At 35.0% G+C, this 22,262-nt stretch overlaps 4 protein-coding genes across 5 annotated transcripts in view; 2 read left to right on the top strand and 2 right to left on the bottom strand.

The window, feature by feature from the left end:
- LOC106102402 (receptor-type tyrosine-protein phosphatase kappa) overlaps positions 1-1,955 on the bottom strand; it is a 60,009-nt gene extending 58,054 nt beyond the window's left edge. For both annotated transcript variants that reach the window (XM_013281863.1, XM_013281864.1), the window contains exon 1: positions 1,797-1,955. The gene's annotated coding sequence lies outside the window, so the exon portion shown is untranslated. The remainder of the gene's footprint in view (positions 1-1,796) is intronic.
- Positions 1,956-7,463: 5,508 nt separating this feature from the next.
- On the top strand, positions 7,464-9,316 carry LOC106102408. The gene is made up of 4 exons (XM_013281870.1): positions 7,464-7,663; positions 8,026-8,165; positions 8,681-9,011; positions 9,118-9,316. The coding sequence occupies exons 1-4, from the start codon at positions 7,600-7,602 to the stop codon at positions 9,270-9,272; spliced, it is 690 nt and encodes a 229-aa protein (XP_013137324.1). The 5' UTR covers positions 7,464-7,599; the 3' UTR covers positions 9,273-9,316.
- A 227-nt stretch (positions 9,317-9,543) lies between these two features.
- LOC106102407 (nose resistant to fluoxetine protein 6-like) lies at positions 9,544-14,215 on the top strand (the record flags this gene model as incomplete). Its single annotated transcript, XM_013281869.1, has 9 exons — positions 9,544-9,669; positions 10,252-10,415; positions 10,948-11,026; positions 11,523-11,626; positions 11,697-11,870; positions 12,398-12,548; positions 12,912-13,095; positions 13,343-13,485; positions 13,936-14,215. Coding segments are annotated over 9 exons (1,311 nt in total), but the record flags the coding sequence as incomplete, so codon positions are not given.
- Positions 14,216-16,865: 2,650 nt separating this feature from the next.
- Positions 16,866-20,358, bottom strand: LOC106102404 (farnesyl pyrophosphate synthase 1-like). The gene is made up of 6 exons (XM_013281865.1): positions 20,269-20,358; positions 20,007-20,148; positions 19,378-19,518; positions 18,515-18,715; positions 17,990-18,223; positions 16,866-17,264 (listed from the first exon to the last, which is right to left on the bottom strand). The coding sequence occupies exons 1-6, from the start codon at positions 20,316-20,318 to the stop codon at positions 16,887-16,889; spliced, it is 1,146 nt and encodes a 381-aa protein (XP_013137319.1). The 5' UTR covers positions 20,319-20,358; the 3' UTR covers positions 16,866-16,886.
- Positions 20,359-22,262: the final 1,904 nt, after the last annotated feature.

Raw genomic sequence — 22,262 nt, 5'->3', positions numbered from 1 at the left:
TTTTATTTGTGTTTCTCAAATACAGTGCTAGATGGCGACACCGTATGTGGTACTACATGTGAACTTCTGCTAATCTCTTCGGACAAAGCCCGAAGTATAATGTATTATTTGTGTATTTAACAATAAAAACATTTTCATTAGGATACTTAATTTTGTTTCAAAAGTAGCGTTAATTTTTTAAGAATAAAAATATTGTTTTCGCCAAACAGTATTAAAAATCTAAGAAATAGGACGAACAGCCGAGTCCACTAGTTCAGATTCTTTCATGCAAAGCAATTCAAAATTTCTCATAGAAGAATACTTTTTTATATTTATTATGAATCAAATTAACCAGCGACATTTGCTCACAAACTAACTATTGCATCTATTCAAAAACGGTAAGCACAAAATTAATTGGCATTTAAAATAAATGGCATTGCATTTATCGCTTTGCATGGAAATTGTTTGATTTCCGGCTTTCAGTCGTCTCATATAGGAACTACCACAATGCTCCACATCGTATATACAATTGTAGAACGAGCATTTCGATTGGCGGATGGCCGCGAAAGCTTCCCATAAACGAGATGGCATTCGGAATCACGCGACCGACTCCGAGGGCCAGCAATATCCGGCCACGGCAGCCATAACCCGACGGATTTATGTGACCCAGTTTATCTGGAGCCCTGATCCTTTTCGCCCTTCACTGCCACTTTGCTTGATCGCCAACGATAAGGTGCTTTCCCAATTGTTACGGTTTATAGCTCTTTTGATCTTGAGCCTTTGATGTTATAATTTTGATCATACCCATGTTACATGATAAACGCTTTTCAATTGGTTTCATTGCTATCTTTTCGAATTGTTCTTTTACGTTACATATTTTAAGTAGTTGTTTGCACTCTGCGTTTTCTTGGTTACTTTTATATGATACATCAAAACATATATATTTGATAAGTCAGCAATCTCTTACTAAAATTTTAATAGCGCGAGATTTATCAAACTGTTCACTATTTACAAAGCATTTGGAGTTTCATAATCTTGAAGAAACATCAATCATATTCATACTAATATTATAAATGCGAAACTTTAGATGGACGGATGAATGGATGGATGGATGTTTGTTAGACTTTGTAGCCTAACTGCTGAAACAATTTCGATGAAATTTGGTATAGATATAGAGGATAGTCTGGAAGAATACATAGGCTACTCACTTTTGTTTTTTCAATACCACACGGAAGAAGTCGCAGGCAAAAATGACTAGGTAAAATATACTGTCATATTAATGGCAATAAATGAAAAATATAAAACACAACAGTGGAACATTTTTCGAATTGATCCCGTAAATGTAAAGACGGTAATTTTAAAACACGCAGAGTAAAAGAATTTGGTTACGCGTCATACATGCCGATTGGTGAGTCATATTTCTCAGTACACAAATCGAATCATGAGAAAGAAAATCTTTGTATGAATTCCTCTTAGAAACGATTACGAGACGAATACATTCGACGATGTTAATCGTAAGCTATATCGGGCCTTGACATATATTAAAGGACTATTCTTTTTTATAAACTACCCCACTTTATTTGCAAAACTGTAAGGATTAAGTAACAAAACCTGTAATTTTGAAATTACTATTAAATATCGTTTAACCTAATTTGAAATAAACCAGTTGAAGCTGTTACTACGATTTTGGAGAAAGTAAAGAAGTAATTCGTCATCCGAGGATGAAATGACCAAAATACTGACGAACGACTCAAGGTTGTCGAATATAAAATGGCCGTATCTTAACCAAATAGAGTCGTTATCTTGTCGATACTCACGTTTGCCGGCTCGTGGACGTGGTCACTTTTCACAAGCGGTATGAAAACACAATTCACTGTCAGTAGGTCATCGGGTATGAGCGGTAGTGGGCTATGGGCTAGCACTGGCGTGTATAATTAGAGGAGCTTTGATGCGCGCGGCGCGACGTGGCGGTGCGACGGTTGGGCGGCGACTGGGCGCCCCGCCGGCGCCGTGTGCCGCCGCCCGCCCCTCGCCTTATCACAAGAATAAAATTTATTTAATGCTAATTTTACACGAGGGCAGCACCAGGGAAACAGTGTAGTAGACAGTGCAGTACTGCTATTATTTGAAGGCACGTTTACAGATAAAACATCTATCGCGACTTGTGCATTTGAACAATAGCGGTACTGCACAGTTTGCTGTTCTGCCTTATTGCTCTACATTCGTGTGAAACTGGAATAACGGATAATCGTCTCAGCGATGGCCTCACCATTCAAATTTTGCATTTGACGATTATTTTATTGATGTTTCAAGCGTTTAACCCTCCGGTTTGTGACGTTTCGCACGTAATAAAACCTATTAATTAAATGTTGAAATGAAAACTTTAGGAGAGAAAATCAATAATGATAAGCGGATTACAGACGTATAGTACTTTTTGTGATTGAATACTGAAATATTTGCAAATAACAGCTTTTTTAAATCTGACTTAAAATCAATTTGAAGTAAAGTAGAGTCCAAATTTTGTAAAAATAACAGTGAAGGAATAAGACTGACTATGTATAATCACAGTATCAAAATCTGTACATTAACATAGTACTAACGTTAAATAGTAAATTAGCTGAGCTTTGAGCATTTACAGCTCCTACTTTAGCCAATAGAGCTAAAGTCACGGCGCCTTTGAAGACATTCAAATGAATTCCACTGGAAAATTACATTACATCTGCACTTTAACTTTCAGAACCTACTTTGGTAAGACTCTGGTAGATTCTAGATAATAATTGAAATTTGGAAGAATACTAGACACGACAACATTTTACTTATGTACACACTTAGATATTAATCAAAGTGATTCAAAAACATATATAGAGTAGGTATAGTTGTCATATCACTTGAGTCATTTTTCACATAAACTCACTTAGACACTGTTTTGTTTGTATGTACAAAAGATGGAGCTTATAATTTTTTAAAATGTCTTATTACAAGTCAATACAAGGACACGAGGTGGCACTAAACTTGACAACTGATATAGTATCTTTCAAAGAGTACCGGTGAAAATTTGTTCACTATGAATAGCCATATCTATACTATTATAATAAAGCGTACACACACTTCTTGTAGCCTATGATGTCAGCAATTACAACATATTTTTGAACAATTCTTTTTTTTTAATAAAAAGCCCTACACTTACGTCACGCTTTAGGCTATATATATTCACGCCATTAAACCTTGGGGTGTAAACATTTTGGGTAAAAACCTTAATGTGGGAGAGAGACCATAAGTTGCTGCCAACTCAAGGAAGCAAGATTACCAAGGTTTGTCATGTCATGTCATTTTGACATTTGCTATTGATAATTTTACAAATTTAAGCAATAAATAAAATTTTCATAATTTCATGCGGATGAAGCCGCACGGGAACAGCTAGTATTTCTTAAAGGTCTTTCATACTAATGATCTTCCTTTATTAAATAGTTAGTTCAATTTCATACGTCATATAATAAATAAAGCAAACATGTTGAGGCAAACATCATAAATCATATCAATTTATAGCTAAAGGTCATCGTTCCTGCCCGCTGTGCCGGGATCAACCTAGATAATCAGTTTTGATAACCAAATACCTAAAGCAATAAATTGTGTTTAGAGAATTTTACCCAATTTTCAAACATTACTTATCTTTCAAAAAAAGTATTTCAGACTCTGTGTTGTTATGGATTTTTAAACATTTTAGGCAGAAGGTATTATTTTATCAACGACTTGCGAGTAATTTTTAGGTTAACTAATTTTATTGGGAGAGCTTTTACTTGATTCGTAATCCGTGAAAAATTATAATACCTTTGCCCACGACTTCGTCCTCGCGAAATTAAAAAAAAAACATTTATAATGGATACTTCTGTACATCAATATCTATACTATAATATGATAAAGAGAAAATATTTGTATTTTTGGATTTTTGTACCTATTGAAATATCTCAAAAAGTACTTGACCGATTTAAAAAATCTTTTGCCATTAAAAAGCTAGGTTATTACTGACTAACATAGGCTATATTTTTTACCTTTGTTTCGCACGCAGACGAAGTTGCAAGCAACAGTTAGTAATATTATAAAGAGTAAAGAATTGCATTTTTGTATGTATTGAAATAACTCAAACTACTGGGCCGATTAAAAAAAATTCTTTCACCGTTAAATATCTACATTATCGCTGAGTGACATAGGCTATGTTTATACTATTTTATTTCCGCGCGGATAAAGACGGGAGTAACAGCTATAGTGTTATATAAAATATAAGTTTATTGTGATATGCTTTTAGTAATTTATTATATAAACGTCTCGTGTTATCGTTTGGACCCCGCATCATCATAAAAAGGTCAGAGTGTAAGTAAAGGTGATCCCATCCCGCGACCCAATTTGAAATTTCTAGAAGCGTACTAACGTAAACCCTATTTGTCAATGTCGCTCCTGATTAATGTATACTAATGTCATTTTAGTAGATATTACTGATGGAAATAAAAAAATACTTAGTGGCTAACCTTACAAAATACTATTGATTTTTTTTTAATAATACTGATTGACGTTAGTAATTCTTCCAAGTTCTGGCATTTTTTTTAGGTTACATCTCGATATATTATATTTATACATTTTTTTGTGGTAGATCCCGCTTTAACATCTTAGCACGAATGGGCCGGCACGGTGTAATAACCAAGGCCACACAGAAGACAGGCGTGAAATGGAAGCAATTCCGTGTGTCGTCTGATGAGTGGGGTGCCGGAGGCCTAATTTAAGTCCCTTTCTCTTTACCGCCCTTTTCTTATAAGGAGAGGATGGGAAGGGGAAGTGGATTTGACGGTGGAGGAGATGCGTAGAAAGGGGCAATAGCCTCTTTATGTGCGTCTCCTCCTCCGTCGGATAAGGGTAGGCAACGCAGCTGCGATCGCGGATGACTAGGGGCAGCGGTCGTATCGCCATTTTGGCGGATTCAGATATTGCTTGCTCGTTTGCCACCTTATGTTATAAAAAAAAGAAATGTAAAAATTACACACGATTACACATATTTCGTCTGACTTAAACCATGTAAGTTTATAGTGATTTTGTATCCTTTGCATCATCGGTCAATTAAGGGTAGGCAACGCATCTGCAATTGCGGATGTTTATGGGCAGCGAACGCTTTCTTTTTTTTTGTTGTCGCGGGGAATGCATTTACGCACTGAACTGTCCGTGTTGCGGACGCAGCAGGGACAGTTTCGTGTGGGACTCCCGGCCTTATATTTCGGCCAGACTACCCACTAAACCCCGCGGTGCTCTTCTTCGTCCAACCGGGCCATGGCATCTACGTTAGTTTATCCACGACCCGGCTAGGGGGAGCCCCTTGGTAGGGGCTCGACACGTGTAGGGGGTCAGATGTTAAACCCCTCCCATCACCCTATGATGATGGCCCCCTCGGAACACCAGATGGGGAACATCCACCTCATTCGGCGCGACAGGACCCCCGACCCGTCGCGCGTGGCCATCTCAGTTCAGCCGAAGGGCCGCGACGTATCTCGCACGCCGGCGACCCCTCGCTGGAGCCCTACGGGGCAGCAGCGTTTCGCCTTTTGGCCTCTCTTTTGGCCACCATCACCTCGCGCGAAAATGAGGCAAAAGCGGCCCAGCTCTGTTCGCTGTCGACCATCGATCGTACGACGGCAGGCAGCGACAAATCCCGTCCTTTCACAAAGCGAGCTTGTGCTCGGCTGTGTCCACATCACCTGACGCGCAATGGCGGCATCCGGGAGCGGTCGCTTTCCATTTTGGTGGATTCAGATAGCCGTTTGCTTGTTTGCCACTTATTATTATAAAGAAAAAAAATCATAAAAAAATATATTCCGATATTTCCATATCTGCTGATGTAATAAAAAAAATTAATAAAATGATATGAATATCATAATTTTAATTTGCATATATTTACATCGCGACCGACATCGCGGAGAGTCGGTTTGTTAGTCAACAGTTAGACCGTGCGCATATCTGAAACTAAACTATCGCACAACTGTTTAGTCTCGCTTTGATTCCTATCAGCCTATGGAGTTGCGCACACTAATCGATTTTTAGTTGTGCAACTAAACAGTTTAATTGACTGCGGAACAATCGATAATCGCATAACCGTTGTGCGATAATTCAGTCAAAGGTGTTATCCCACTGTTATAGTTATCATAAAAAAGGTTTTTGTTTTGTTAAAACTATTTTTATTTTGTTTCTTTTTTTTAACTTTAAATCGAACGTTGGATACACATCACCACACTACCGCACTGTAACCGCCACATTTAGGTACACAAACCGGTTGTATATCTAAGTCTAGCAAAGTCTAAGTTTAGACTATAATCAACATTTATTTTCAAGGTTGTTACAGTGTCGAAGTATTAATTCTTGTATACACATAAAAACATCTGCAAGCAAAGTATAAGTCAAGACATTTTAAAATATGAATAAAAAAATTCATAACTTAAACTACTTATCGCAACTTTTGGTACAATTTCATTATATCATATGAAGTTTACCGTTATCTGAAGAAATTTCGCACCGTACTAACCCAATGGTTGATTTATTTATTGCATATTACACACAATGTTGCGTGCGTAAAATTTGAAAAAAAAACCAAGTCATGCATACATCAGAACCTTTCAGTAAAAGTCCCGCCAAAATCCCTCTAGTTTTTCGGTACAGAAACCAACCTCTAGGCTGTCAAGGAGTTCGTATACAGCCAAAAAGTTGGCATACTGACCACTATGTTTTACCTATTTGAAAGTATAAAAGTTACAGTGAAAAAGAGGAAGAAAAGCGTAGGAAGTGTAAACGATAAAGATGTATTGGTAACAGCGATTACAATTTAAACGAGATGTCGCCCGCAAACTTCGTTATCGTGAAATTAAAAAAAAATTTAGCCTATAATATGCCCATAAATATCAGCTACCCTTCAGTGAAAGTCCTGTCGAAATCGGCTCAGCCGTTTCGGAGATAACCGGAACAAACACGGCTTGCGTACAGACAAAAAAAAAATTAAATGCGATTTTCGTTATCAGCAATGCAAATGCACCATCTTCCCGAAATCCGGAATTTTTCTTTTGATATTACAGACACTCCAATTTTATTATACGAGTATGTATTAAAGATAAATAGATATATGTTAGTACGAAAATAAAAGTGCATTTTTGGCTATCGCGCTGTCGGTAACTCGATCTGGTACAGTGTTTTCACGGAATAAACGCAGTTTATCCGTGACTGTGTCTGTGGGACAGACAAAAAATCTGAAATCGTTTATTTTTAGTTATAAGGAGCAAAGATATTATATCCAGACACTCCAATATTGTTTTTCTGTATAGATCTGAATTTTGTACCAATGTGCGTTTTTTGTGTTGAGTTACACATTTTAATCCTCTTTGATTACGTCACAAATACCAAAATTAAAGTTGTTTATGTATGCATATTACAGATTTCAAATAGCCGACATCTTTTTCTACGATCACTTCTTGTTCAGTAAATGTTTCGTGCAGACGTTCAGCCCTAATAGTGTTGCAATAGATATAGTTAAATAAATAAAATAAAACTACAAATAAATAAAGATAAAAGTGAATGTAAGGAATTACAAAAAATATGAAAATAGTAATTTTGTTCTTAACCTTTTGCCGTGTATCGGCAGTGATTAACCAGTTAAACGGTAAATATAAGTGTGTATAATACACATAAAGCTTAAACTATAGGATCTATATAATATGTATAAAAGTGTTGTAACTATTCAAATATGCTAAAAAGATCTCTGTGATGTCAATCAACTATGGCTGTCTTTCAATAACTATTAATTTCTTTAGAAATATCAATTGATATCCATGTAAAAATGTGCGTTTGATAATGGTCCTTTCTTTTATATATAATTCAGCTCTCTGTATGAATTTCAAGTTTTACGAGCATATTGTCAATGTAATTATTTGACAAATTTGAGAACCTGTTCGAAAAACATCAAGTTAAATTCTGTTGCTTTTTTTCATTTGTTTCAATTCTAATTTCGATTGTGTTTTTCAGATGCAGAATATGCTACCATGCCACCTGTGTTCCACCTTGACCGATATAAATTGTGTGTGGACCAAACAGGGGGAATCTACTGTATGGTGGAAATCCATTTAGTAGGAGACAGTGACAACGATCTCTTAAGAATGATACATGTAAGAGTTACTTTACTCATTACACAAATCAAACGGCTTCTTAAAAAACAACGTAAAATTATTATGAACTAGCTGTTTACATGCGGCTTCATCCGCATGAAATTATGAAAATTTTATATTATCGTTACATTTGACAAATTATCAATAGCAAATGTCAAAATGACATGACATGACAAACCTTAGCAATCTTTCTTTCTTGATGTTGGCAGCAACTTATGGTCTCTTTACCACATTAGTGATTTTATCCAAAATATTTACCCAGTAAGTTTAATGGCGTGAAAATATATAACCTAAAGCGTGACGTAAGTGTAGGACTTTTTATTTTAAAAAAGAATTATTCAGAAATATGCTGTAATTGTTGAGACCTTAGGCAATAAAGAAGTGTGTGCTTTATTATAATAGTATAGATTTATTAGTTACCGATATATCGATTAAATAAAAAAACAAACTCCGAGTTTGTTCTGTTGCATACAAGATCAATACAATACTATTTTTTCATTGTCTAAATCTTACAGGAATACAGTGAACGGAAGGAAACTCATTTCAATCATTCACGGCTGCATTATGGTATTTGTTTTACAAAAATGTGCAAAGACTATATAAAAACAGAAGAAGCAGATTCAAAAGATTTGCTTTTAGTAATCGAACAATGTTTGAATGCATCATTTTGGGACCAATACAAGTTGAAAACTAAAATAGATGAAGATACGATATGCCACAGTAAAGACCAGAGTTACTCTACAGAGCCAATAGATGTAGTGGTTGCAGTTTTATGTTTATGTATATTGTTGTTAAATGCAGCTGGAAGTATTTACGATACAATAATTGTAAAAAGAAATCATTCGGGTAAATATTTAAATAGCATTTTCTTTGCAAACCGTCGAGGGAATTTGCCTCGGTTATTCTGTCATCTTCAAATTGTTCGTAACAAAACTACATACTTGTTCGACAGGCAATAAGTGGCTGTTATGCTTTTCAATCAAACGTAATTGGTCGAAATTAATAGAAACGCAAGAAGATCGACAAAATGGAATAGAACGCTTAAAAGGTTTAAACGGAATGAAGTATGTACAATCTCAGTCATCTTTCCGTTCAATTTTATTTTGAACAGCTTTCGTCCTTGTAAATTTAAAAAAATAACAAATAGACTATGTATTCTTCCAGACTATCCTCTACATCTATGCCAAATTTCGTCGAGATCTATCCATCTGTTTAGGCTACTAATTAAATCTGGCTGCTTATGATTTGATACTAGTTGAAATCATAAGAACAAGCATTAAACATTTTCTATTTCTTAAAAAAAAATAAACATTGTGAAGAAGTGTATTGAAATAGCCGTTTAGTCAAAGATATAGGGCGGATAAAAACATGGAAACTATACTTTATCATTTATAGTAAGAATTTTTTTACACTTTTCAGAGTAATTACAATAATCGTGGTGGTAATTGTACACTCTTTACTGCCCTTCGTGGTCGTATTAGAGAATACGCTGTTTTTAGAAAACGTGAGTAGATTGTTCAAATAGATGAACTTATTCTTTAAAAAATTGCAATGTTCTAGTATTGTCCATCAACAGTATCCAGTACACTTTAAACAGTTATCTGTTCAGTTCATATTTAATAAAAATTTAAGGTGTTTAGCCAGATTTATAGTTTGTGTTAAAAGAAATCGCTATTTTAATTGTGTACAAATTAATTTTTATATATACTCATATTACTTCACATTCATATTTATGCTAAGAAATGATCATCACTTCATATAAACATGGACAACGGTCCGGTTTTCATTTTAACTGCAGCCACGAGGCTGCTGGACGACCTGCGGTTAAAACCGGACTAGTATCAAGTCTAAAGGTCATCGTCTAGGTTCCGGCATGGCGGGCACAGCGCTTTTTACGTGGACTACTATTTAAATCTGATAAGATTCAGTGCCGCCAAGTGGGTAATTAGCGAAATCGCATTGTTTTTACACTCTAGCACAAACATACAATTGCACAAAGTGCTTATTTGCAACAGTTACGTTCTATAATCATTAATATAATTGATCTTTAAAAATTCTATTTACTCTTTTTCTTTGCGTGTTACAGACCTATAGTAAGATTTGGTACCATTTGCTGATAGACGGGACGGTAGTAGTTGAGACATTCTTCGTAATATCTGGATGTTTGGCATCGTACAATCTCCGAATGAAATCAAAAGAAGATACTGTGTGGAGAACTATACCCAAAAACATTTTGCTAAGATGGTTAAGGTGACATTCAGACACTTTACAGGCCCGTACTGATAATGATTGAAAATGATTTGATCATCGTTCTGCGGCTATGCGATGCCTCTGTCCTTTATCCAAGCAGTAACTGTTTTATTATATTGAAATATTTGGGCTTTGTTACACACTGATAACATAGCTTTTTAACGGTGAAGGAATTTTTGAAATCGGCCCTATAGTTTTTAAAACATTTCAATTTGTAATGATTCAAACATAAAATGTATAGTTAATTGTTATGTAATTAGAAACAATGTTTTCTCTTAGTATCACTTATTCTATCTATACTGAAGAAAACCCTAAATGAAGAAAACCCTTTAGGCAGAAGCGTAAGAGCGTGCGCACATCTGAAAGTAAACTATGGGACAACTGTATAATCTCCCTTTGATTCCTATGAGTTAACTAAACAGTTGTATGGGCTGCGAAACAATCGACAATCACCCAACAGTTGTGCGATAGTTTAGTTTCAGGTGTGCGCTTGTTTTAGTATATGTTGTACAAGTTTGTTTATGTTCAACAGGCTTACTCCACCATACGCAGTCACGTTAGCAATAACTGCTACATGGCTAAGATTTATGGGATCAGGACCGATGTGGCAAGTGTGTAAATTTGTTATTTTTTTAAATAATTGAATACATTGTATTAATAATATTAAAACAAAAGCTATCGTTCTTCAAATGTCTTACAGGCTCGTGTTAAAAATTCTCTATAAAACATAGTTAAAATACAAATACTTACTGACAGCGCGGCATATAACCCAATATACAATTGCTTACGAGTATATTAGTGATAGTTACTTTTTTGATTTACTTTCATCCGCGAAGTCACCACAGATGAAATGAGGATGCTTATTTCTAGAACGCAGGAAAGGGGCGGATTGTGAGAAGATCCGAGTCTGGAAGAAGATACAAAATTAATATTCCCAACATACATATTAGTTATTTGTATTTTGTAACATAAAAAGCAAAAGCAGAGTCCTCGTCTACATGTAGCTGCTACTCGTTGACGTACTCGCCTGGTGCAATAAGCATATAAGACATGCGTAAAGTGAACGAAATTCTGTGTTTCTTGTTAAGAGTATGACTTTTTTAACAGAAACTGATAGGACCAGAAATCGCAGACTGCCGCCGTGACGGTTGGCAGAACATGCTCTACATAAACAACTACTTTGACAACACTCGCTGCATGGCGCATACATGGTGAAAAAGATGCTATAGAAATATAATGAGGTAAAAGTGACTGTAAAGGTAAAAGTTTATTTTTACCCAGGTATGTGGCAGCGGATATGCAGCTGTTTGTGTTGGGAACATTCATATTGGCACTAACGAGGAGCGATCACAGAAGACAAGTTGTGCTTTGGGCTATCATTGTAATTTCTCTTCTCATACCGCCCTTACATACATACTTCCAAAATTTGAACGGTCACATTATTTTATCACCAGAGTAAGTTTATTTAATTTGTTACGCCTAAGATTATCATTCTCTCTTGCATCAAATTAGATTTATGGACTAAATAACATAAAAACTAATCTTTGAAGGAAATGTTTCTTTAACTAAAATTACTAGGTCCTGATTCTCATCAGATAAAAAAAAACATAAATTATACCAAGCAATTGGATGTCATATATTGATCCTAATAATAATGAAAAGCTGAGTAAAGTCTGTTCATCTTATATATTTTTATGCTACGTTATGTATACATCGCCCATTATGTAAATGTATATACGAGTATGTATGTAGTGATTAAGGCGAGATTCCAAGGCGCACGGCAATCAGCATCTCCCTTTTAAATTTAGTGTATGAAACAACTGTATTGTATTGAATGAAGAAATTATTAGTGTTCAGAACTAGAACATATCAATAAGTTATTTGCGAGAGCTGTCTGGTAATTCAGAAAGCTTTGTGGCTTTAATCTTTTGCCAGTAATGCGTATGACGATATAGTAAAATGCTTCTAATATTATTTTACAGGGTTGTTTTAGAGCATTTCGTCAAAGATCCTACCTTCAACCATTCGTACAAGCGCGGCCACACAAATATGACATCTTACATTTTAGGACTCAGCCTCGGCTTGATCATTTATAAATTGCAGCAGAAGCAGTTAAATGTTGAAAATTATAAGGTAATTCATAATCAATTTGCTGCTTACCCTACACATCTCGACGCTCGTATCATTTCCATAGCGTTGTTCTTTCTTGACTCCTAGAAAGTTCCGTCAAAAATAGACTGAAAAGAATTAACAGTTAAGTAAAAAGAAAAGAAAAAGAGCGTTCAGGTCCCATTAATATGGTCTTCGAATCGATTCTCTAATCTCTTAGGGGGTGTCGCCGCTGCTCCTGAACTACATCATAATGTCTGTTTTATTTTGACCTGCGACAATAAGACTTTACTGATTTGGACAAGTTACATCACTTAGGACAGTCAGACTAATTTTAAATTAATTCCTACTTCATAAAAAGATGATGATGCAATATTTCTATTCCAGAATTACAAATATTTGTACTGGGGAACATTTCCCATGATGATAACATTAATACTGTGTTGCGGCTCCTTGTACATGGAAGTAACACCTCATGTTGCAGTCAGAGCCATTTGTGCCGGCATATACAGACCTCTCTTTGGATTGCTCATATTCCTATTTATATTAGGAATGGTGATTAAACTTGAAAGTAAGTGAATTCTATTAAAAATCTAGTATTTCAATATTAGCATTAGATCTTTGTTAACACAACAAATACTTATTACCCTTTATATCCCTTTCGGTCTCAAGGAGACTGGACAAGCATATACTGAGAAAGCAATATGTTTTATACAAGTGTTTCAGCCACGAAAAATGATGATTAATCTGTCAAAACAAATGAGCGACCCAGATCAGACTGGTGCGCCCTTTCTCTTAAAATAATCCTATATTTACAGATGTCTATAGACCCATATTAGAATGGCGAGGCTGGACGTTAGCAGTCCGCGTGACGTACTCCGTCTACATACTACATGTGATGTTGCTACAAATTTGTGCTTACTCTAGGACTACATTAAGCCATATAAGCGTCTATGAAGTCGTGAGTTACTTGTAGATAGTAAAATCATCATCAGCTATACCCACCAAGGGACTCGGAGACTACCATAAGTTAGGGTACGACTAAGCCCTGTCCCTCAGGGTTGCCCGGAAGAGATCGCTCTTAGCGATAAGGCCGCCCTTGCGCATATCTAGTAATTACTTAATTTAAGCTTTGTTGTATTATTTGTGCAAAAGTATTAAATAGATAAATAAGCCCTAGTCAACCACGCAGGCCTACTGTAGGATGGTTAACTTCACACATATCTATGAATTTCCTTGCAGATAGGTACAGATTGCATCACGATGTTTTCCTTCATTTTGTACATTTGTTGTTCTAAAACTGAAAAACTATTGACTAAAATAATTTACTACTAGGATAATTGACTGTCTCATACACGATAAAGTTCTCAAGAATGATGAAGATTTTCATGTGAGTAATTATTAATTCTAGTTGATGTCATGGTGCGGATCAATCTGCTTTAGTTTCTTGTGTGCTATACCTCTTTGGTTACTCGTCGAATCACCAATTTCGCAACTCGTCCAATATCTAACGACTACAAGAAAAAAGGAGAAGCAAATGAAAAGCGTCGACAATGAGCGTCAAGGTACCACGAAGGTTACTCAGATGCTGCAATGACTTAATAGTATCTCTATACAAAGTTTTTCTGAGGTTTGTTGCTTGCTTTTCACCTCTAATTTCTCTATCAAAATATGTAAAGTCAGTTGTATAAATATGTATACAATGAAATGAATTTTAGAAAATTGTGTAAAACGTAGTAAAGACCTTCGGTTTGGAGCATAAGTATTTTACAATGCTTGCATTAACTTGCATTATCAAACACGTATACCTTCTAAACCTTAATTTTGCAGCTGACTGTAGAAAGCTCTAAAATTCCAATACATCTTCAACGCTCTGATTAGACTATGTGATCATAATTTTGATGTCGTGAAGTCCTTCATGTCCTTGACTATGTTTGTCGGGACATATGTTAATTTTGTCTATTTTAAGGAGTAATCAGCTTCATTTGTCGATCGGATTTTTACTTGCTTACTTTAAATTTAATTTGTTGCATAGGTGTAGGTTGTAGTTTTCAGTTAAATAATTGATTTATAAATACAACACTGTTTTTTTTCTATGGTATTTTCGCAACTTTTTTTTTCTTGTTATTTAGATATGGACTTATAATAATTAGTTATTAACTATTCTATTAAGTTATGTTTGTATTATTAAGTATGTGACATGTGTTGTCATGTTCTTTTTTTTAATTTTTGTCGGAGGTCTTGTAAATAAATAGTTTTTGTCATGATGAGAGGATTTATTTAATAAAAAAAAACATTTATTCCCATCATAATGCATTCATGGTGCATAGTTAAGGTCATCAAGGTGCATTAAGTGTTATAAAGTTCTCCAAAATTTAAAGACCACCAAAATTATAATAATTGAGAAGAAAAACGTTGACTTTTTCCAGTAACTATCCTCTCGACGATCTAAGAAAAAAAATCTTGCGACCAAAAACAATTGTGGATCCGATGTATTATCGAAAGCACAACAGCAAATTCAAAATCAAACAAAAAAAATGGGACCCATCTGCAAGCACTACCTTTCAAATAAAAAAAGAATTATCAAAATTGATCCACTAGCGGCGGAGTTATCCGTAACACACATAAAAAAATACAGACGAATTGAATACCTCCTTCTTTTGGGAAGTCGGTCAAAAATATACTTAAAGGAGGTTTAGGTTTAAAGATACTTTATTCTCATAAAAAATAAAATGTTTTGCTTACAAGAAAAATGAAATAATGTAAAATGTAATTACGAGCTTGCGTTTCAGTACATAATATCAAAACACAAAATTATACAAAAATTTACGGCGTCGAGTAATTGCCAAAACTTCACAATGGACACTAACTAAAATGACTAGATTTATTCAACTTTTTTCCAAATAATAATCAGGAACCCGCCACTATAATCTGCAGTCATGGAACTTTTTCTAGAATAAGTATCGATTTATTACGGAGTGTAATTATCTTTCGATAAAAGTGTGTGGCATTTGACGCACGTCTTTACGAGGTCGAAGAGCAATTTACACGAGTAATGGGATTTGTTGCGACGGAGGTTCCCTCTCATCGGGGAAGGCGCACAACTACACGCTACTTTCTCTGAACTCGGCATAAATGGATCCAAATACCTTATAATAAAGTCGTGTGATAAATTACAGACACCAGGAATTATAAACAAGGTAAAGAGAGAACTCAAACAATTGCTAACGCATATTATTTTTATAAATTGTATTGATTGCCGTACATAAGATTTTTAGTATTTTGTGAATAGTAGCGAATTAAATTTTGAAAACTTTTAAAGAATTCCGCAGAAGGTGCAGGCGTCCTTGAGCAACTTGTATAATTTTGATTAGGTAAAACAAGTGTAAGATAAACTTTATACTGATTGATTTTTTACATTTACTCGAATTAAAACAAATATAATATAAAGATATATACTTCGATAGCTGAAATTTTTTTTACAAGGAAGGAAACGGACTTATAGGAAGGGGAATAACATTTTTCCGTGATTTCACTCTCTCTGTGGGCCCATCAAACAGGGTTTTGAATTTATTTAGGGCAGATTTGGCTACGTAATCATTACAACTGATAACTTTTATCAAGTCTTATTGGATTATGAAAAATCAAAATCTCAAATCCTCGTTGCCGGCGTCAATGTTCCCGTCAAGTTAACGTGGGTGCCTTCAAAAGCAGTATGAATCAGTATTTACTGAACTAGCGCGCATCATCCTTCGACCACATCTTCACTTTAGTCTAGGTGGGATAGTGGTCAAGCGCTGATTTATAAATGATAAAAAAAATATACAAATTCGAACAACAAAATTTGCTCACACGCTGCGATACCATGTTGTTGAAATAGTTTTAAAGTTTTGCCTTAAAATAATTTCATTAATTATAACTATTTGTTTTTTGTAAATGGATAATGTTTGAAAATCAAATTGAATTAATACCTTCATAAAGATACAGAGTCAGCTTACTTTTTATTAAGTTTAATTTTAACATAGATAAAAAAAAATCGCGACACTCACAGTATAATCCGGGTCTGTCAGGAGTTGAATTACTACAGAACGTGACTCAATTAGTGAGACCAGTGGTATCAAGACAAAACCGCTCTCCATGCACTTGTACAATATTTGATGTATTTATTCAGTGACTTTATCTTACGACTCACGTACTTTCCAAAGTAAAACATAATGATCCTCTTTGATTATTAAATGATGGTATAATTAATAAGTTTCTAAAATTGTCATCAATTTCACGAAAAAAAAACTTCAGATTTATAATTATAGGTAGATAAGGCAATAAATAGGCATAGTGAGATTAAGTTTACAGTAATTTATTTTAATGCTTATCGTACATCAGATTTGTAGTATCTTGTGAATAATAATGAAGTAAATTTTGAAAACTCTTGAAGAATTCCGCAGAAGGAGTTGCGTTCTTGGGCAATTTGGATACTTTTTCATTGAATATATCAAAACGTTTCTGTTGTTCTAGTTGGTAATGTTGTGCTACATTCACCTCTTCGTAAAGTTCAATAATTCGTTTTACTTTATCAGGATCAGCGCTGCCATAGTTCTCTGCGAAGATGCGTTTTTGCTCAGAGTTGCAGTTCTCCAAAAAGGTTGTTGCTACCCACGAAAACTTGCCCTCTTGTATGTCCGTACCGCTTTTGCCTATGTTTAACGTACCCTTTTCGCTGAAGTAGTCTATCAAATCGTTCTGTAATTCAAAATAATACGTACATTTATATGCTTATGCATAATTTTCGGTTTAAGGAGATCAAACTATACATATGCAAATTTAACACTCTCCCTCCCTCTCTCTCCGGATCGATTCCTCATTCCTGAGGGTCGTGACCACTCTCCTTGAAGGATGTTTGTCCTGTGCGATTCTCTGCGACATTTAAAGTTGTGTCGAGAGTGGTGCATATTTGATCCGTCTCGATTTTGCCCGTAATAGTAAGTTTTTCTAGGTTTTCGGAGGATCGCCTAGCAACGTGACCGAAATACTCCAGCATAAGGGTGAGACATACCGTGGATAGGCGTTTAGTAATTTTGAATTCTTCTAATATTGAGTCGTTTGTCCTGTGTGCAGTCCACGGTATTCTCATCATTTTTAAAAACTAATGGATATTAAATGTTACATTCTTCTTTACACGCTATAGTGAAGTTGACAAAGCATTTATCGTAGTCTGTAATACTCTGATAGTCGTAGGTCTTTTATAATACAACAACCCGGTTAAATCATGTTTAAAAAATGTGCTCTTTCACGTAATGTAGGTTTTATCAGGAAATCTGATGAGAGAAGGAACAACGCTTTGGATCATAGCCTATAATCCTCAGATTAATTTCGACCAAATAAATCAATCAAATCCCGTGAGACCCAAGCATTAATTAAAGCAATATTATATTACTTATTATATTCATGATATTTGAATGACTTACATGGCATTGGACTAACACGCCGATGTCCAAACCCACATCATCGACGACGTCATAAGACTCTTTGTTCAGCTTGTTGTTTAGAGCTAGCCCTAACAAGAGCGGCGATTTAACAGAGTAGAAAGAAGATCTCAAGTTACCAATCTTTGTGTACGACTCCATTGTATAGTTATTATAATTTCTAGATCTCGAAATCGCTGCTTCCATATACTGACCGACAGAAGACGTGAAATAAACCTTAAAATAAAAGAAATTCAATTACAACTCATTCATTATTTTTGTTATCCAAATGCAATCAGTGGTATAAAATGCATTATGTTATTTGAATATTAAATTAAGTATAGTTGGTAAAAACCATTTTATTTTTCGCACATCGGTATTTATACTTCGCTTCTAGCTCTATAAAAACCGAACAAAACATACAATTATACAAAAAGACTAACGAACATGTTAAGATTATTGCATTATCTGTGGTTATAATTAGGGTTGTTCATGTCATTTATTATTTAATAGAGTAATAGACCTTACCTTATCATAGACACTTAAAATGTTTGCGCACATTTCACCATGAAAGTTTTGTCGTATTATATCATTGATGAAACTCCTCATAATGCAGGCGTCAGTGAAAGCAAAAAGACCCGTATCCTCCAACAAATGCCAACACGGCTTGCCCAGACGAGTCATGCTTTTATCTTCCAAATCGTCCCAGAAGAAAAAATATGTTTGTACCTAGAAAGGAACCGTATTTAAGTGAATTTATGTAAATTACTATTACATCGTCTCTGCTGTATCCAAGGATGGTTTACTAAAGTCCATATGTTATCAGATTACAGATATTGTCACAGGTTTTTCGACAAGTTCTACTTACGACCGCAAGATCGGTGTACCATACACCCAACGTAATGTATCTTGCGGTCGTGGGTTCGAGTCACCCATTCGACTATCGAGAATCATTGAGATTTGTTAAGATTATTCTTAATAGATAATACTAGCTGTTCCAGTGCCGCTTCTTCCGCGTGGAATTATGAAAATTTTATTAAATTGTTTACATTTGTCAATTTATCAATAGAAAATGTCAAAATCACATGACATGACAACTCTGGCAATTTTGCTTCCTTGATGTTGGCAGCAACTTATAGTCTCTTTCCCACATTAGGGTTTTTATCAAAAATATTTACCCCTAAGTTTAATGACGTATAAAGTATATAGCCTAAAGCGTGACGTAAATGTAGGGCTTTTTATAAAAAGCGCATCATTCTAAAATATGCTGTAATAAATGTAAATATGTTGCTGACATCTTAGGCAACATAAAAGTGTGTGTTTACGCTTTATTATAATAGTATAGATTATGGACTTGTTTTCAACTATCTGCTAATTTACTTAAAACTTACCATTTCAACTGTAGTAACAATTACTTGTAATTTGTGGATCATCTCGTCATCAATCATCGAGTCCTTGTTTAATGCTTCGTAAGCTAACACCATAAACTCGCCCTGCACTGGGTTCCTACCAATAGTGTAATATTCCGAACACTGTAAAACATCTCTCATTCAAATTATTTTCGTATTTTGTACATTGAACGATAATAGTTAATAAAAAAATTAAACCAACAACGATAATCATATAAACATACTTATATTATAAATGCGAATGTTTAGATGGATGGATGTTTGGTAGAGTTTGTAGCCTACACGGCTTAAAGTAGTCTGGAAGAACATATAGGCTACTCACTTTTTTTTTTATTACATGCGGACGGGGTCGTGCAAAAACTAGTTCAATATAATAGTAAGTACCTTTGACTAAACAATCGCAAAACTATTGTGCGATTGTCGATTGTTTCGCAGCCAATTTAACTATTTAGTTGCACAACTAAAAATCGAGTAGTGCTGCACCTCCATATAAGCTCATGGGAATCAAAGCGAGACTGAACAGTTGTGCGATAATTTAGTCGTAGGCACGCTCTAAATGTTAGAAAGTGAATTCACAAAGTTAAATTAAATTAAACTTATTACTTGATTACCTTTTTTATCCTTTCTCTCATAGCTGGTGTATAAACAAAGGAAACCTTTTCCAAACTTTGGTCAATTATTTTAGGAAAATAACTGTTGTATCCACTCAAAACAGTTTTCATTAACGGACTTTGTAATTTCCCATTGCATGTACTACAAAAAATACATTAAAAAGACTTACTTTGTTAAAAAATATTCAATTTAAACGAACAAGTCATAACATTATTAAAATTGCGAAATTTTATAAAACAAAAATTGTTATAAAAAACTTACTGGTTGGCAAAATTTCTCGTGCAAATTACAATTAACTTTTGCGGCAGCATCTTGACTACTGTCGTTTAATTTTTGGATTAAACATATTCGGAGACGAAACACGTTTAAATAGTTAACGCCACACCCCACTCCTGATAATCCGTCGCCTGTTGGTGCCATTCGCCGTCCATCGAGTACATCGAAACCGTAATAAAAAACACAACATAATAGGCATTAATAATCTACAAGCTTTAGCCCGTGAGTCCATATACGTAGAATTAAAAAGAAGCCTATGTGTACTTCCAGACTTTGATCTAAATCTATGCTAAATTACATTAAGATTCCTTCAGCCGCTTAGGCGGTAATCTTTAACAAGCTATTAGTATTAAGAACTTAGTCTAAACCTTCTTATTTAAAATATTAGTACGAAAAGAGATAGAGTACTTCATACAAGTTTGATATCTAAGAAATTCGAGAAGATTCGAAATATCATTTTGTATTGTAAAAGACCACACCTACCAACAAAAGGCAATTATAGACTAACAAGGATCAGATAGATTGCAATCATGTGCACCAACAATGTGTCGAGTCCCTACCTAGGGGCTCCCCCAAGCCGGGTCGTGGATAAACTGTCCCTGCTGCCTCCGCAGCATGGACGCTGTAGTGCGTAAATGCATTCCCCGCGACAACAAAAACAAAAATGTGCACCAATAATGTCATCTTAAAAGCGTCACATTTTTACCAATGAGGGAACGGCACTTTGTTAGTGAATGTCGACATTTTTGTAACCATACTATCTTGCTAATATTATAAATATGAAAGTATAGATGGATGAATGGATGTTTGTTAGAGTTTGTAGTGTAAACGGCTGATCGGATTTCTGAAGAACACATAGGCTTCTCACTTTTGTTTTTATACCACGCGGACAGAGTCGCAGATGAAAGCTAGTTTCATATTAAGTAGTTAGTTTGGCTTCGTTTTTGCTTGCTGGTATCTCTAAAATCTAGCAGGCGCCTCCTTGTCAGTATCATAAGATCGTTGTAGGTGCAGACCTAAAGTGAGGCGAAATGCAGATTTCGCCTCACTTTTGCGCCTCGGGTTACATCATACTTAGTTTTAAAAATATGGTTATAGTTTTTAATTAATGGTTATTATTACAAACAACATTCCTTTTCGATTCACATCAAAGTGGTCCTTATTAGAGTTCCACGGAGGGCATTGCTATGGCATACAGTCGCGGTAATCCGCGATGTTCCAATTATACCAACAGTAAAATGACGTTGTTTCTTACAACGAGACAAAAAACAGGTAGCAGTGCGCTGCGCAAACGAAGGAATAAAAATAAAAAACCAATTAACTACCAACCTTTTTTCGTAATCACTTTTAGAAGCTGCGTCCTATAGATTATTTCTCGTCGTCGGAAAAAAAACAAAAGGTTTAAGTTGTGAGACCGCCGAATTTCCGGGCTGTATGTGGGCTCTTTAATGATAATTTTCAGAATATTGCTTATATTATATCCCCAATATCTTTAAGAGCAAGCGCACATCTGATGACTAAACTGTCACACAACTTTTGTGCGATTGTCTATTGTTTCGCAGCCCATTCAACCGTTTAGTTGCACAACTAAAAATCGAGTTTTGGTGCGTCTCTATATAAGCTCATAGAAATCAAATCCCGACTAAATAGTTTTGCGATAGTTAAGTCAAAGGTGTTCGCGCGCTAATCGTGAGAGTTGTAATGATATTTTTATACAGATTCTGTTTAATTTAAATAATTTGAATACATAAAATGTTTGCGTAAGTGCGCATTTAAAATTATTACCTACAGGTAGAACTAAACTTGGAAGCTTCTGTTAGTATTTAGGTCAATTATTGACTTTGCCAAGTGAATCAATCTCATTAGTTGTCCTCAATGCAAACTATTTGTTCTTAATGCAAAGTTCTGACGTTTTACCGTCAACACAAATTTAACAAAAAAGTTTGTTACATTATCTATACTGATATTCTAAAGTGGAA

Source organism: Papilio polytes, unplaced genomic scaffold, assembly GCF_000836215.1.
Source record: "Papilio polytes unplaced genomic scaffold, Ppol_1.0 DF823923.1, whole genome shotgun sequence".
NCBI lineage: Eukaryota > Metazoa > Arthropoda > Insecta > Lepidoptera > Papilionidae > Papilio > Papilio polytes.
Note: the sequence above shows the minus strand (reverse complement) of the source record. Positions and strands in the feature narration are given on the sequence as shown.